The following is a 14,190-nucleotide window of genomic DNA, read 5'->3' as shown; positions in this document are numbered from 1 at the left end:
ACCGTCATCATCACAGCATCCGTGCTGAAGTGATTTCTCTAGCCATCATCCAAACCCGTCATCGTCGTAGGCAATCATCGAAACAGCATCCCAAAGAGAGAGTGGTGCCGTTGACAGTTTTTGTGTTAGGAAAACCCGTCATCATCATCCATTTGTTTACCGTTTTGATTTGTGGTGGGTCGAGTTTCCACACAGATTCTCTCCCACTGATTGTGCCGCTCTTTAAGATTTTCATCCACCCGAAGAGAACGATTTTCCCGGTAGGTTAACTCTCGCCTTTTCATACTCTCTTGCTTAAACTTCGACGAACCGGTGGAATCAAAACAAAACTGGCGGAAGGAAAACCGGTGAAAATTATTTTCGGCTTTGATGCTTACCGGTTTTTGGGGCGTTTGGCGGAAAACATATGATTCGATGCGGTTGACCCTGGGCAGTGTGAACGAACCTTTTGCATAAATTTATTAGTGACTTCAGGCGAATTTGTCGTTATTGGATTTCAAAGATTTTATAAAGGTTTACCAAATGTACTTTTTCTGTCTCGCAACAAATTTAAGGAGCTAATTTAGACTTAACATGTAACATTTTTTTCTATTACAGCTCTAGTTTTGTAGGTCCACACAATGTTCCGAAAATCAATCATTTTCCATCAGCCATGCTTTACTGCATTCAGAGCCAAAACATCAAAGCAGTCAATTTTTCCTCTCCAACCAAGTCATATAAACAATCATGCATGACAACGACGCTGCTGTCTTTGATATAATCCCGCAAAACATGATGTGATAAAGAAGGACGCAGACTATCAGCAACGAACGTCTCGATGCTGATTTCCTTCCTTGACGACTTTCAACCAATGTTCCGAAAATCAATCATTTACGATCAGCCATGCTTTACTGCATTCAGAGCTAAAAAATCGAAGCAGTCAATTTTTCCTCTCCAACCAAATCACGTAAACAATCATGCGTGACAACGACGCTTCTGTATTTGATACATTCCCGCAAAACATGATGTGATAAAGATGGACACAGACTATCAGCAATGAACGTCTCGACGATGATTGCCTCCCTTGATGGTTTTCAACCGTCTAGGATCACAACTGATATGTATCAGTTCTGAGAGATTTGTAAAGTTTACAATAAGATTTTTAATTTTGCGCTTTGTGTAGAAGGACAAAATCATTACTATGTAACCGCAATGAACTGTCCAGAACTTGCTACGGCTTTTTGAAACATGTGGTCCTATTATTTCTTTAGATTTTTCCTTTTGAAACATTCATGATCGTCTATCAATACCGAATACTATCAACATTGATGCGAGGATAAACGTTCGGGGGTGATTGAGGGAGCGACTTTCAAAATGTATCATCAAGTATGTCGATCACCGTTGACTTGCCACGTGACGAATGGCAACGGTAGCCCCCGATGGGGCATGGTATATTTTTATGTATCTAGTTAGTGTTGATGCTCGACAAATATTCAATGGATACTTTTACCACGTGCGTATCACAGCACTCGGAGGTATAAGTATTCTAGCTTGAAACGAATCCTGATTGCATTTCTTAAGCGATTTTCCGAACATTGCTTTCAACCTTTAGGATCATAACTGATATGTATCAGTTTTGAGCGATCTATGTAGGCTATCAGATGATTTTTTATTTTTCGCTCTGCGTAGAAGGACAAAATCATGACTAGGTAACCGCAATGAACTGTCCAGCATGTGCTACAGCTATTTTGAACATGTGGTCCTGGTATTTCTTCAGATTTGTCCTTCTGAAACATTCATGATCGTCTATCAATAACGATCTTTATCAACAATGATGCGAGGATGGACGTTCGGGAATGATTGAGGGAGCAACGTTCAAAGTGTATCACCAAGTATGTCGATTAACGTCAATTAGCCACTTGACGAATAGCAACGGTAGCCTCCGATGGGGCATGGTATATTTTCTTGTATCAAGTTAGTGTTGATTTTAGACATATATTCAATGGGTACTTTTACCACGTGCGTATCGCAGCACTCGGAGATATCAGTATTCTAGCTAGAAACCAATCCTGATTGCTTTTCTTGAGCGATTTTTCGAACATTGGGTCCGCAGATAAACTATAAAAATATGTTAAAACAATCATCCGATTATTTACTTTATTTTAATTTTCCAAATTGAAGATTTCGAATTTTCAATCAAATTATTCGAAAGCCGTGATAAAATTTAAAACTTTCAATAAAAGAAACAGTAAATTTCCGTTAGATGAATGATTCAGTGCTAAAAAGTAAGCTTTTCGACATTAAGAACTTCCTTTTTTTCTTGAAAAAGTTCAGTTCACGACCTACTCGATCAGAAATTTTCAAGATATTAACATAGTCGTCAACATACGGTTATTTGTCAAAATGCGCTTCTTGAAGATTAATTAATGAATTTGATGGCTCTGTTGTGGTATGAGCCTTCTTGGTTGAATGATTCAACTGAATCAAAGCAATCGAAAGATTCCTTTTAATTCAACCACGGTAAATGAAAAGTTCATATACCAGTATTTCGATAGCAACTTACTACCTTCTTCAGTGAACCCGACCGATCGAGTTCCCTGCGTTTCTGACGAAGGTCAAGGTGGCGGAAAAGTGCGAGGAAAGGCGTAAGGAAAGGGTGCTACGGAATAAGTTGGAGCTACTGAAGGCGAGGCAGCCGCCCCGGAACTACGAGAAACCCAGCGTGGCGGTACTGGATGGCTTTGTGGTGAATCGATCGAAGGAAGAGTTCACCGACAAACAGATCGATCTACTCAACAAAGGTCTAAACTACGCGGTGTCGAGGAAACCAAGGATGGACCAGATAATCATCGATGTAGAGACGGCTATTAGGTCCAGTAAGCTGTCCACGGCCCAGAAGGATTGCGCCAGAGCCGAAGTGGCAGATGTCTTGAGAAAGGGCATCAATGGGAAATCCAACGTCGAGGAAATCCAGATAGCGAAAGAACTTAGGAGAAAGGAGGTGTTCTACGTCAAGGCGGACAAGGGAAATTCGGTGGTCATCATGGACAAAACGGATTACAACGGATTGATGCAGGCCAAAATCGATGAAGGACCGTATCGAGTTCGAAGAGAGGACCCACTACCGGAGATGGTTAAGGAGGTGGAAAAAGCGCTGAAGGACTGTGGACCGATCTTAGGGTTTGCGCCGGGCGCCCTGAAAGTGTCTGCCCCAATCGTCCCTAGAATCAAAGGTCTACCGAAGATTCACAAACCAGGGAATGAGATGAGGGAGATAATTTCGGGAGTGAACGCGCCCACTGAAAAAGTGGCGAAGTGGTTACTGAACGAGTTTAAAAGGATGCCAAAACCTTTTAAAACGAGATCGGTAACCAACACCTTAGAGTTCGTCAACAGACTGCAGGCGTCGGGAGGCATAGAAGAGGACGAGGTCATGGTTTCCTTTGATGTTTCAGCTTTGTTTCCAAGTGTTCCTGTTAAAGAAGCTTCTAATCTGTTAGAAGATTGGTTGCTTCAACAACACAATGGGAGCACTTGGAAACTCAAAGTCAGAAACTACAAGAAATTGGTGGACTTGTGTATGGGACAAACCTTCTTTAAATTTAGAGATTTGTTCTATAGACAAACAAAGGGGGCACCAATGGGAAATCCTCTGTCTCCATTCTTGTGTGAACTGTTTATGGCTCATTTGGAGGAGACTCTTGAAAATCAAGATTTATTACCCGAAAAATGGTGGAGATACGTCGATGACATTTTTTGTGTAGTAAACAAAGATTTTCTAGAAGAACTTCTAACATCCATAAACGGTTTGCATAAGAATATTAAATTCACTTGCGAAATAGAAGAAGACAGGAAATTACCTTTCCTGGATGTTCTGGTAAGGAAAGATGATGGCCTATTCCAATTCGAAATCTACAGAAAGCCGACAAACACCATGAGGGTAATACCGAGCACCTCGAACCAATCGTTCCAGCATAAGATGGCGGCGTTCCACCACATGATCCATCGGATGAACTCCATTCCCCTATCAACTGAAGGAAGAGAAAAGGAACTTCAATATATTTTCCAAACGGCTAATAAAAATGGATACCAAAGTAGATCCATTCAAGCCATTATAAGGAAGAAAGAAAGATTGCTTCAACGGAAATCTTTCACTACTTTAACTCCTATTCAGAAGGAGTTTCAACGAAGGTCCATGGAGTTCAACAGTGTCAACGCAGTCGAATTGCGACACAAGTTGATAAAGTTCGATATTGAACTAGTGTTCACTAGCTCTAATAATCAACTGAAATCCATCTTAGGATCGACAAAAGATCCAGTGGAGCTCCTTCATAGATCTGGTGTGTACAAAATCAGTTGTTCCGACTGTGATAAGGTGTACATTGGACAAACCAAAAGGAAGTTGATTGATAGATTCGAGGAACACATGGCTATAGCTAGATCTGATTCAAAGAAGAAAATTCTTCCTTCACAGAACCCTAGATCTGCAGTAGCTTTACACATGTGTGAATCTGGTCACTCTATCGATCGAGGAAATGTCTCGCTGATCCGGTCTTTGAATAGTAATTCGCTTAAATTGGATGTTGCTGAAAGCATTGAAATCTTCAATGAAAAATCAGTTCATCTCTTAAACGGAGACACCGGACCAGGGCACACTTGGTTGTTCAAATTCTTAGGTAAAAAGAAATACAATAATTTACCTGACAATACCCAAAAACGGGTAGAAAATAATTTAGCACTACCAGAAAACACCCAGAATAGGGTAGGTAGACCCAAAAAACAGACAACGGCACAACTGCCGAGCATTCGGAGGTTTCTGCTACCTAGTAGTAGCTTACCTAACCCGGACAATATAAGGGAGGGAAACGATACACATTCATCAATCGAAAACGTTCACTGAAGAAGGTAGTAAGTTGCTATCGAAATACTGGTATATGAACTTTTCATTTACCGTGGTTGAATTAAAAGGAATCTTTCGATTGCTTTGATTCAGAATTTGATGGAAATTTTTCGAATTTGCATAAAATTTAATAAAGAACCACTAGGGTGGCTCTTATTTCCCAACTTGGTTGAAACTAGCTCCCACTCCCCAAACTCTATCCAATAAGGCTGCAGTCTCGAATATGCTCGCACAACAGACCCATAATAAACTAAAATCGTGCTTCAAAACTTACCAATTGTCCAATTTCAAAAATGTCACGCTTGCTCGTTTATGCATATGGGACTGTAAGTAGGGGCAGTACTGATAAGCAGTTTTTTTATTAGTTGATCACTCAGGTGGTAAATCGTTTTTACGGATTGTATTTCAAGGCACGGCGAGCGACCCCTGCATGTTACTCCGGGTCCATGGGTGCAATTGGACGACTCATGATACCCCTACGCCATAAAGTCCACCTGGGGTTACTGGCCATAATTCCCATCCGGACCTGCATCGAAGGCTATACCCGAGATGGGAGTCCAAGTCCGCGCTTAAGTGCTCATCGGTTAACTCCAGTTCGAGTCAAAACTCCAGCATATATACCCTGCCTCTTGCTGCGGTTCAAGACTTTCCTCTGACGACTCGAGATCCGGCCTTTACTCGCAACTCGAGGCTAGCTTAGTTTCCACGACTATCGTGCGCTCCGCCGCTATTCGAGACCACTGCAAGAGACCAATGACCTCTCCTCTGACGACTCGAGATCTTGGCTCCGCTTAGTTTGACTCGAGGCCCTCTCCTCTTTGCCCGTCCGTGTGCCGAATCGAGAGCAGCTTATCCTGGACACGCGCCTGTCACAGCACACGTCCGGGTCTTTACGAAAAACTACAAGGATGATTCCCGGCGAAGAATTTATCCTACACCGACTCAGGTGACTCACTCGTCGACGACGTGAAGTCACCCTACCCAAGAGTATTTCGCGTCGTAAATACTCTTCCCCCTACGAGTTCGACTGCGAAGAAGGTATGGTCTTATCCCCGCAGCTTCCCTCGTAGAGAACGCGTTTTACTCAGATACTCCGCGGCGGTGGAGGTATCCTACACAACGTTCGCGATGTGCCTAACAGCTCGGCATACGCAGAAGGTAAAGTCTTATCTTTGTATGCTTTACTGCTAGGATCGGACGCACACTACTCGGATGCCCCCCGCCGAAAGGGCATTCTACTCCGACCGTGGTCCGGTCTTCCTCCTCTCTTTTTGCTGGCAACTCTAGGCTTTTTGCCTGCCGTGTGCCGAATCGAGAACAGCTTATCCTGGACTCGCGCCTGTCACAGCACACGTAAACGCTTGCGACTCAGATGAATCCCGACGGTTATGTCATCCTTCCCGACTCGAGTGGCTCACCCGACGAAGACGTGAGACCACTCTACCCGAGAGTACTCCGCGACGTGAATACTCTTCCCCCTACGAGGTCGACTGTGGAGAAGGTCGTGTCTTATCCCCACAGTCTCCGTCACTGTGGGCGCGTTCGACTACGGATACTCGGACGGAGAAGGGCATGACCCCCGTCACAACATCAGCAGCTACCGAGGACACTGTTCGGTATGCGCTGATTACTGATAAGCAGTAAACAGCTTTCAACGTGTAGATGTCAAGAGATTCAGAGCGGAAGTAATTGCAATGTGTTCAGAAAATGTGAGGCTGTTAACTGACTTCACATTTTGCAGATGCAGTCCTGATAGGCGATAGTCAGAATTCACGATATTCGTGAACGGGTGCATCCCTTTCAAGCGACACCACACAGCAAAAAAAATTAGGATTATACGGAATCTAAAACGCAAGCAGTCTTATTTTTCATAAGTGTAATTCGAGGAAAATGTATTTTTCAACTTCTTTTGATGTAATTTCAGATTTTTTTTTAATGAATAGAAATACATTGTTATCCTATAATTTTACATTCCGTAATGTAAAGATCAAGCGATCGATGAATTTATATCACAAACATTATAAAATAATATATGTTTGATTTGAAATCAAATGGAAATGTAAAACTTGTGTTGCGTGCATCGAAATTGAATTAACAAGTAAGAAAATTATTCGGAAACCAGTCGAAGGCGTAGCTCCAGCACTTCCAAAATCTGGTAGGTTTTTGAAATGTGATATTCAAAAAAGAATGACGTTGAAAATAATCGGTTTTCTCTCCATTGCAGTAAGATCAGATTTTTCGCAGCAGCATCAGCTTCCTGACAGTGATTTGCCGGAGAAATTTTCGCCAGACACATGTGACGCTGACCGAAAAATAATGATTTTTTGAGACGAATCGTGGTTCCTGGTGACGCTAATCTGTAAAACATCGCCGTGCTGGGAATCATCGGATGCAACAAAAATTCCAGATTGACGCTGTCCATGATTGTGAGTGATATCTTTTTGCAGAATTTTTAAGTAACGTTTTCATGAGTAAATTTGAACTTTTAGATTTGTATGGGAAAATTGAATATATTGTACTGAAAAATAAAAAATCATTTTAGTTTCTTCTATAAAACCGAGCCTACTAATGGTTTTATTGTCAATTTATAAATTCTCTAAAGAAAATATTCCCCGGAACAACTTTGTTGAAGACCAAGGCTAGATTAAGGAGAGGGGGGCAAAAGGGGCAATTGCCCCGGACCCCCGGCTCAGGGGGCCCCCCTGAGGGAAGAATTTTTAACATTTCTTTGATCATACTACTTCAATTTCAACAAATCTATGAAAAGAAATCAAAACTATAAAATCGGAATGGAAACTTGAAATATAACAACTAAAGGAGCCCTCGGGAAATAATATTTAGAATAGTTTTTCTTTCGAATAAGTTAAGGGCCTTCTTTAGAGTTAGCAGTGAAGAAGTGCATTTTTCGGGCATAGAATATCAAAATCTTGGTATTGAATTTAAAAATTTTTATCCCAAAATCTGGACAAAAATATTGTGAACCGCATCCGAAACAAAAATAAAGAAGAATATGAGGCAAAACACCTCTAATTTTAATTTTTTTTTAATCAAAACATGTCAGTCAGGATATTCTGTACAGAACAAGAAAAATAAAGAAAAACATCTACACACTTTCATTGCGTACAAACGTCTTGCTCAATAATAATGTTCATTATTATGATAAATTTCCAAGTAATGGTTACTGTACTAAAATCAGCAAATTTCACTAAAACTGGTTCACAGTTCTAAGAGAGAACTGAGAAGCATTATGATAAACATTTCAGAATTTTACTCGGGCAGTATTCGAGTTAATACCGTGTAATATTTTAACTTTTCACTTTTCAATCATTATTATTGAAATTTGCGTTGGTTTAGTTGCGTTCTAAACCCTTTTCCTTATCTATTTTTGAAAAGAAAATGTTTAAAAAAAACTTTAGTTGCCAAAATTGGACCAATCAACAGTACAGAGTTTCTTCATTGAATTTGCATCCCATTTTTTTTTGTGTTTCAAAAATATAAAATTCAAAATCACATTTGGTGCAATTGCTGCTTCGGCTCTGATTGTAACTTTGAATCTCTTTTTTTTAAATTAATTCATATTTTGTTACTCAAAACTCGATTTGAAATTATAATTTAGATTTGAGACACTGAATTTTGGTTCTAAATATAACCTGATTTGAGGTTTTGAATTCTTAAACTCTTATATCTGTATCTCTATGGAATTTGAACATATTTTTTTTTTTAAATTTTGAATGCTGTGCTTCAAATACTTCCCAATTGTTATTAGGTAAATATTTCTCGATGAAGCACAAACCAATCGATCAATGATGAAATGGAAATAATTTAAAATATCTATCCGGTCATTTTTCTAAATCAGTGAATATTAGTTGGTGATAAGGGTATTTAAAAAAAAAACGAGAATCGAATTTTGCAGTTTGCAGCTCAAATCAGAGATTTCTTTTTTGAGAATTTTCTAAACTCTTTCCTCCCGCAATGTTTGCACGTGTATGACTAACAATTTTTATTTGAAGATACCAGTTACCACTATCTTCTACGCAGAAAACATGGTTTTTCGAAGACAATATATTGAACACCAGTTTTTTTACACTTTTAAAAATTTTTGTATTTATTCTTCACTCAACGAAATCGACACATTGGGGCTATGTGTGAGCCTATATAGATTTTTGCAATTTGTGCCCCATATGCTGATCGAAGACAATTCCTGGAACGATTTGGAACTTCTTTGGGCCCGCATTGATCTCGGTGACCGGAAACTGTACTTATGCGTAGTGTACGTGCCTCCTGATCGCTCTAGTGATCTGGCTGTAGCTGAGTCTTTCTCGCGCTGCCTCTACAAAGTTAGCTCAATCTGCTCTCCCGTAGATGATATTCTTGTTATCGGTGATTTCAACATGCCTGGCTTGAAATGGTGCCCATCCCACGGTGCCTTTTTGTTCCCAGATCCTATGCGCTCCTATTTCTCGGCTCCTTCCAACATCTTCCTGGACTCTTTGAGCACCGCGGCTCTTCGCCAGATCAACAGCTTCGAAAACGAAAACGGCCGTATGCTAGACCTCTGCTTCATTAACGAAGGCTCCAGGAATCCGACAATTGATTTAGCTCCCGCTCCTCTCGTCAAAGTTGTTTCTCATCATCCAGCTTTAGTGGTCTCACTCGATGTCACTAACATTAACGCCCCCTTAGAGGAAACTGCTTCCTTCTACCAGGACTTTAAAAACGCCGATTACGAAGCTATCTCTCGCGTCTTAGGTTCCATCGAATGGGAGAACGAGCTCGATCTCTCTAACCCCAATGCTGCCGCTGCGACTTTCTCAAACATATTAAACTACATAATCGATCGTCATGTTCCGAAACGCAGCTTACCTTCCAACCCTCGAGCTCCCTGGGTCACTAACCAGCTGCGACAATTGAAGACGGCTAAAAACCGTGCTCTCCGATACTACAGCAAGCACAAGTCCCTCTGCACAAAAGAAGATTACCGCAAACTAAACACAGCGTTCAAAAGAAGCAGCAGGCGTTGCTACCAGAACTATCTTCACCGGCTACAACGCAATTTTAAAACCAATCCGAAATCTTTCTGGAAGTACGTCAAAAATCAGCGGAGAGAATCTGGACTTCCGTCTCAAATGTTCTTGAACGGCAACTCAGCTAACACGGATCCTGAAATATGTAATCTTTTCGCTGAAAAGTTTTCAAGCGTTTTCACAACGGGGTCCATTTCCTCAGAGCAACTGGATATGGCTGTAAGAAATATTTCACCTCTAGATTCTTCCTTGAACGGTATCACATTCGATGACGCAGCCATTTTGAAGGCGACAGCTAAGCTTAAAAATTCATCTTCTACGGGTCCGGACGGGATACCAGCCATCTTCTTGAAACGTTTCATGCCACACCTACTGACTCCCATTAGGAACATTTTTCGAGCTTCGCTGGACTTCGCAATCTTTCCCTCGCTTTGGAAAGAAGCTTACATGTTCCCTGTTCACATAAAAGGAGATAAGAAAGATATAAATAACTACCGCGGAATTTCAGCTCTCTGTTCGATAGCAAAATTGGTTGTTCTGGATCCAATTTTTTCGTCCACGAAGCAATACTTCTCCAACGATCAACACGGATTTTTGCCAAAACGATCCACGACTACAAATTTGCTGACTTTCACATCGTTCGTGCAAGATAACTTTGCCAAGAAGTCTCAAACTGACGCCATCTATACTGATTTGTCTGCTGCCTTCGATAAAGTAAATCACGATATTGCAATCGTTAAACTCGAACGCTTAGGATTCTGTGGATCTTTACTGAACTGGTTTCGAAGCTACTTAACGGGACGAAAATTATCAGTTCAAACAGGAAATTTTTTCTCAAGACAATTCTCCGCTTGTTCAGGCGTGCCTCAGGGAAGCCACTTGGGACCGATAATTTTTGTCATCTATTTTAACGATATACTCACTGTCCTTGATGGACCTAAACTTGCGTATGCTGACGACCTCAAACTTTTCCACACCATCAATAGCCAAGAGGACATCGATTTCTTGCAAAGGCAGTTCAATACCTTCGCTCACTGGTGTGACACCAACTGCCTGCCTCTGAATCGGAGTAAATGTGATGTCATTTCATTTTCTCGCAAGCGGAACTCTTTACACGCGGAGTACACTCTTGGTAACGAAACCATCGCCCGGGTGGACCACATCAACGATCTGGGCGTGATCCTAGACCATCGGCTGGAGTTTAAGACTCATACGAATTACATCGTTGATAAAGCATCTAGAAGTCTTGGCTTCTTATTTCGCGTTACAAAGGAGTTTAAAGATGTGTACTGCCTAAAAAGCTTGTATTGCAGCCTCGTTCGTTCAACTCTCGAATATGCATCAGCAGTTTGGTGCCCATTTTACCAGAATGGAGCCGAACGAATTGAGGCTATCCAGCGGCGCTTCATGCGGTATGCCCTGAGACACTTGAACTGGCTAGATCCGTTTCGTTTACCCAGTTACGAAAGTCGTTGCCGCCTTATTGATTTGGACACACTTCATGTCCGCCGAAACGCTGCACGTGTTTTAGTCGTAGCGGATCTTCTCGCGTCGAGAATTGACTCTCCCGTGTTGCTGGAAGCTATTCCCCTCAGTGTGCGACCCCGAGGACTAAGGAACCAAAATCTGCAGCTCTATGTTCCAATCCGGCTGAACAACTACGGAGCCAACAGCGCTCTTATAGGAATTTTTAGAACTTTCAACCGCTTCGCCGAGTACTTCGATTTCGACGTTTCAAGAGCCACGTTCCGAAGTAAAATTTTAATGGTATCGAGGACTGTGTAGGCTAAGGTAGTTTTTAACTTGTTTGTAACTCATTATTTTATTAAGCTATCATTAGGATCAACAGGTGATCCGTTGATGTTTTTACACAAATAAACAAATATGTCGAGTATGTGCCACACATACAGCAAAAACATAAAATGGTTAAGGGTTGCGACACATAAAAAATAATATGTTGGTCAAATAAAATCAATAAGAAACTTCAAATGGTGGACATGTCTATAGCACATTTGCTGAAATTTTCTGTTGCTATTGAAAATTCATATCACGATTATTTTCTTATTGTAAAAAAAATCACAAAAACACTTTTAAGCATATTCATCGCCAATTTTATTTTGGTTTTTTCTAACTTTCACATGTTTTTTGGGATAACACCAATAAGTTCAAGCCTTAAGCTCCCGTCCTGATTCCCTCTGGATGGAAGACCGTTAGATTCCGGCATTCTGTGAAAGGAAGAGGAAGAAATTGATGATTTAGTTTTGATTTCTTGTTTCGATTGAGGATGAGGACTTACCTTCGGAGTAATCTGGACCAGCTGATGTTCACCGTAGCTATCCGTCTAGAGTTTGGCATAGCCTCCTCTGAAACTAGCGGTTGAGCTCGAGATTTTTGCCGGCTGCGGCATTTGCTTGGAGATTCTCTCAATTTGAGCGATACTGTCTGTTAGAGCTGCTCCAGTTGTAATTTTCCGCGATCCGACTCCACAGGTAAAGGGAAGAACCGTCCTTGTTCGGTGGCGTTTCGTGCAAAATTTTTCTTTCCGGCTCCAATGCGGGCAGCTACTAACTCAATTCGCGCCATTTTGAAAATTTTTGAAATCATCGACAGACACGCTCATTTTTTTCTAACCATTTTTGACTTTTTTCAACCGTTTTTTGGTATTTCTTGAAGAACTTTTAAAAATTGTTATTTTTGAACCATACTCAATCGTTGAATTTTAACCATTCTTGAAGTTCCAATCGAAATCGCAGAAAAACGGTTAAATTCAATCGGGAAAAGTGTCACTGCTGTACTCAAAAGTGTTTGCACCTTTGACAGCGCATAAAGTTTTCGGGTGTGTTTATTTGCTTCTCTCTGAATCTGATTCTGCTGCTGATTCCGAACAATTTTGCAATAGATTAATTCAGGAGTAGATCCGAGTGGCCATAAGATCCAGCGGAAATAATATAAGAACAGGTATGGAAAAAATTGAATGGGGGTAACATAACCTCATATCCGTTTTACGGTCAAATGAATTCCCTTTCAGATCGCATTGTGTGGCAACGGTATCAACAGAAAATAATAATCTCCGAGAATAATGAAAAAAAATGGTTCGTCCCAGCTGTGGAAAAATGCTGCTCCGCACGGCTCATCGAAAAACGTCTGGAACCAGCAGAAGCAAAATTGAGGAGGGATCTAGCTACAGGGTTCCGGTCGGCATATTGATGGCAGTAGAGAGGGCCACCATAAAAATCGACAGTCGAATCCTTTCCCAGTATGGATCTTATCTTGATCATTTGCTAAAAGATGAGGTTCCAGGTGTAGATTAGGTAATTCGTCAGTTTATAATTCTTGATGTCTTATTGAAATACCGTTCTAAATTCCAGATAGATAAAGCCAGCTTTAATTAGACCTGGATCTGTTCCATGAACAGGCTAGTAGTATTGGAGAGAGCTGTTCCGGAAAATTTTCAACGGAAGTGCGAGTGCGAAGTGAGCTTTGATCATTTTGAATTTCTGGAGTAAAAACATCGATTTACATTTTCGTCAACATCTTTCCTAAATAGAGATTTCAGATCGAGCCGCGGTGCAAAGGAAACCATTCTGACTGAAGCTTTGTGTTAATGCATCTCAACAAGTATTACCGGAATCAATTGAATATAATACATTTCATGTTTCGCATACTTTATTAAACTAATAAATTGGTGCAATTGATAAAAGCAGATTTGGCACTAAAATTCAAATTAAATGAGTTTTTGTTTTACTTCTTAAATATTGAACTGGCTCCTTTCTTTTGAAAACGGTTATTTTTCAGCAATTTTCGCCTGCGAGAGCATGTTTGAAAAATAACCATAATGCAAGTTCTCCTTGAAATCTCATTTTATGAGTTTTCAGTGAAAACTCATAAAACGACTTAACCCACAAAACTGCCATTATGGTTATTTTTCAAACATTAATGGTTCAACATGGCTGACCGTGGACGAATTCGATGATTTTTTGACGGTTTAACACGCTCAATTTAGAAAAGTCAAACCATATATTTTTTACACATCCAAATTATGTGTAAAATAGATAAATATTATTCGTATCAAATGCAATCTATATGTCGAACAATTTCTGGAGCATATGTGTGGGGAAACATACAATTTAAGTGTCGATTTTTTGCAGTGTTGGAATAGCATTTAAAAAAAACCCAACCACCAAAAAATCAAACGAAAAAATTAGGCTTCAAGTGCCTCATTAACAGTAATGAATGTCATCCTCAAATATTAGCCCATTTTTGAAGCTTACTTACTTTTTTATCTCA

The 14,190-nt window shown here is 40.5% G+C and overlaps 1 protein-coding gene and 1 long non-coding RNA gene across 3 annotated transcripts; both read left to right on the top strand.

The window, feature by feature from the left end:
* Positions 1-9,060: 9,060 nt before the first annotated feature.
* Positions 9,061-11,688, top strand: LOC129742259 (uncharacterized). The gene is made up of 2 exons (XM_055734135.1): positions 9,061-10,617; positions 11,536-11,688. Exons 1-2 carry the CDS (start codon positions 9,061-9,063, stop codon positions 11,686-11,688), a joined length of 1,710 nt encoding a protein of 569 aa, XP_055590110.1.
* Positions 11,689-12,736: 1,048 nt separating this feature from the next.
* Positions 12,737-13,608, top strand: LOC129750095 (uncharacterized). 2 transcript variants are annotated; one of them, XR_008738284.1, is made up of 4 exons: positions 12,737-12,861; positions 13,007-13,214; positions 13,272-13,376; positions 13,451-13,608. It is a non-coding gene; the product is annotated as an uncharacterized LOC129750095 (long non-coding RNA). The 2 variants fall into 2 exon arrangements; XR_008738283.1 differs by having other exon boundaries at positions 13,272-13,608.
* Positions 13,609-14,190: the final 582 nt, after the last annotated feature.

This window comes from Uranotaenia lowii, chromosome 2, assembly GCF_029784155.1.
Source record: "Uranotaenia lowii strain MFRU-FL chromosome 2, ASM2978415v1, whole genome shotgun sequence".
In the NCBI taxonomy this organism is placed as follows: domain Eukaryota; kingdom Metazoa; phylum Arthropoda; class Insecta; order Diptera; family Culicidae; genus Uranotaenia; species Uranotaenia lowii.
Note: the sequence above shows the minus strand (reverse complement) of the source record. Positions and strands in the feature narration are given on the sequence as shown.

Bases quoted from the DNA above. Each gene is read 5' to 3' on its own strand.
- LOC129742259 (XM_055734135.1), top strand. From the start codon at position 9,061: ATGCTGATCGAAGACAATTCCTGGAACGATTTGGAACTTCTTTGGGCC. The intron at 10,618-11,535 runs GTAAATCACGAT...CAAAATCTGCAG, and splicing joins TGTCTGCTGCCTTCGATAAA to CTCTATGTTCCAATCCGGCT.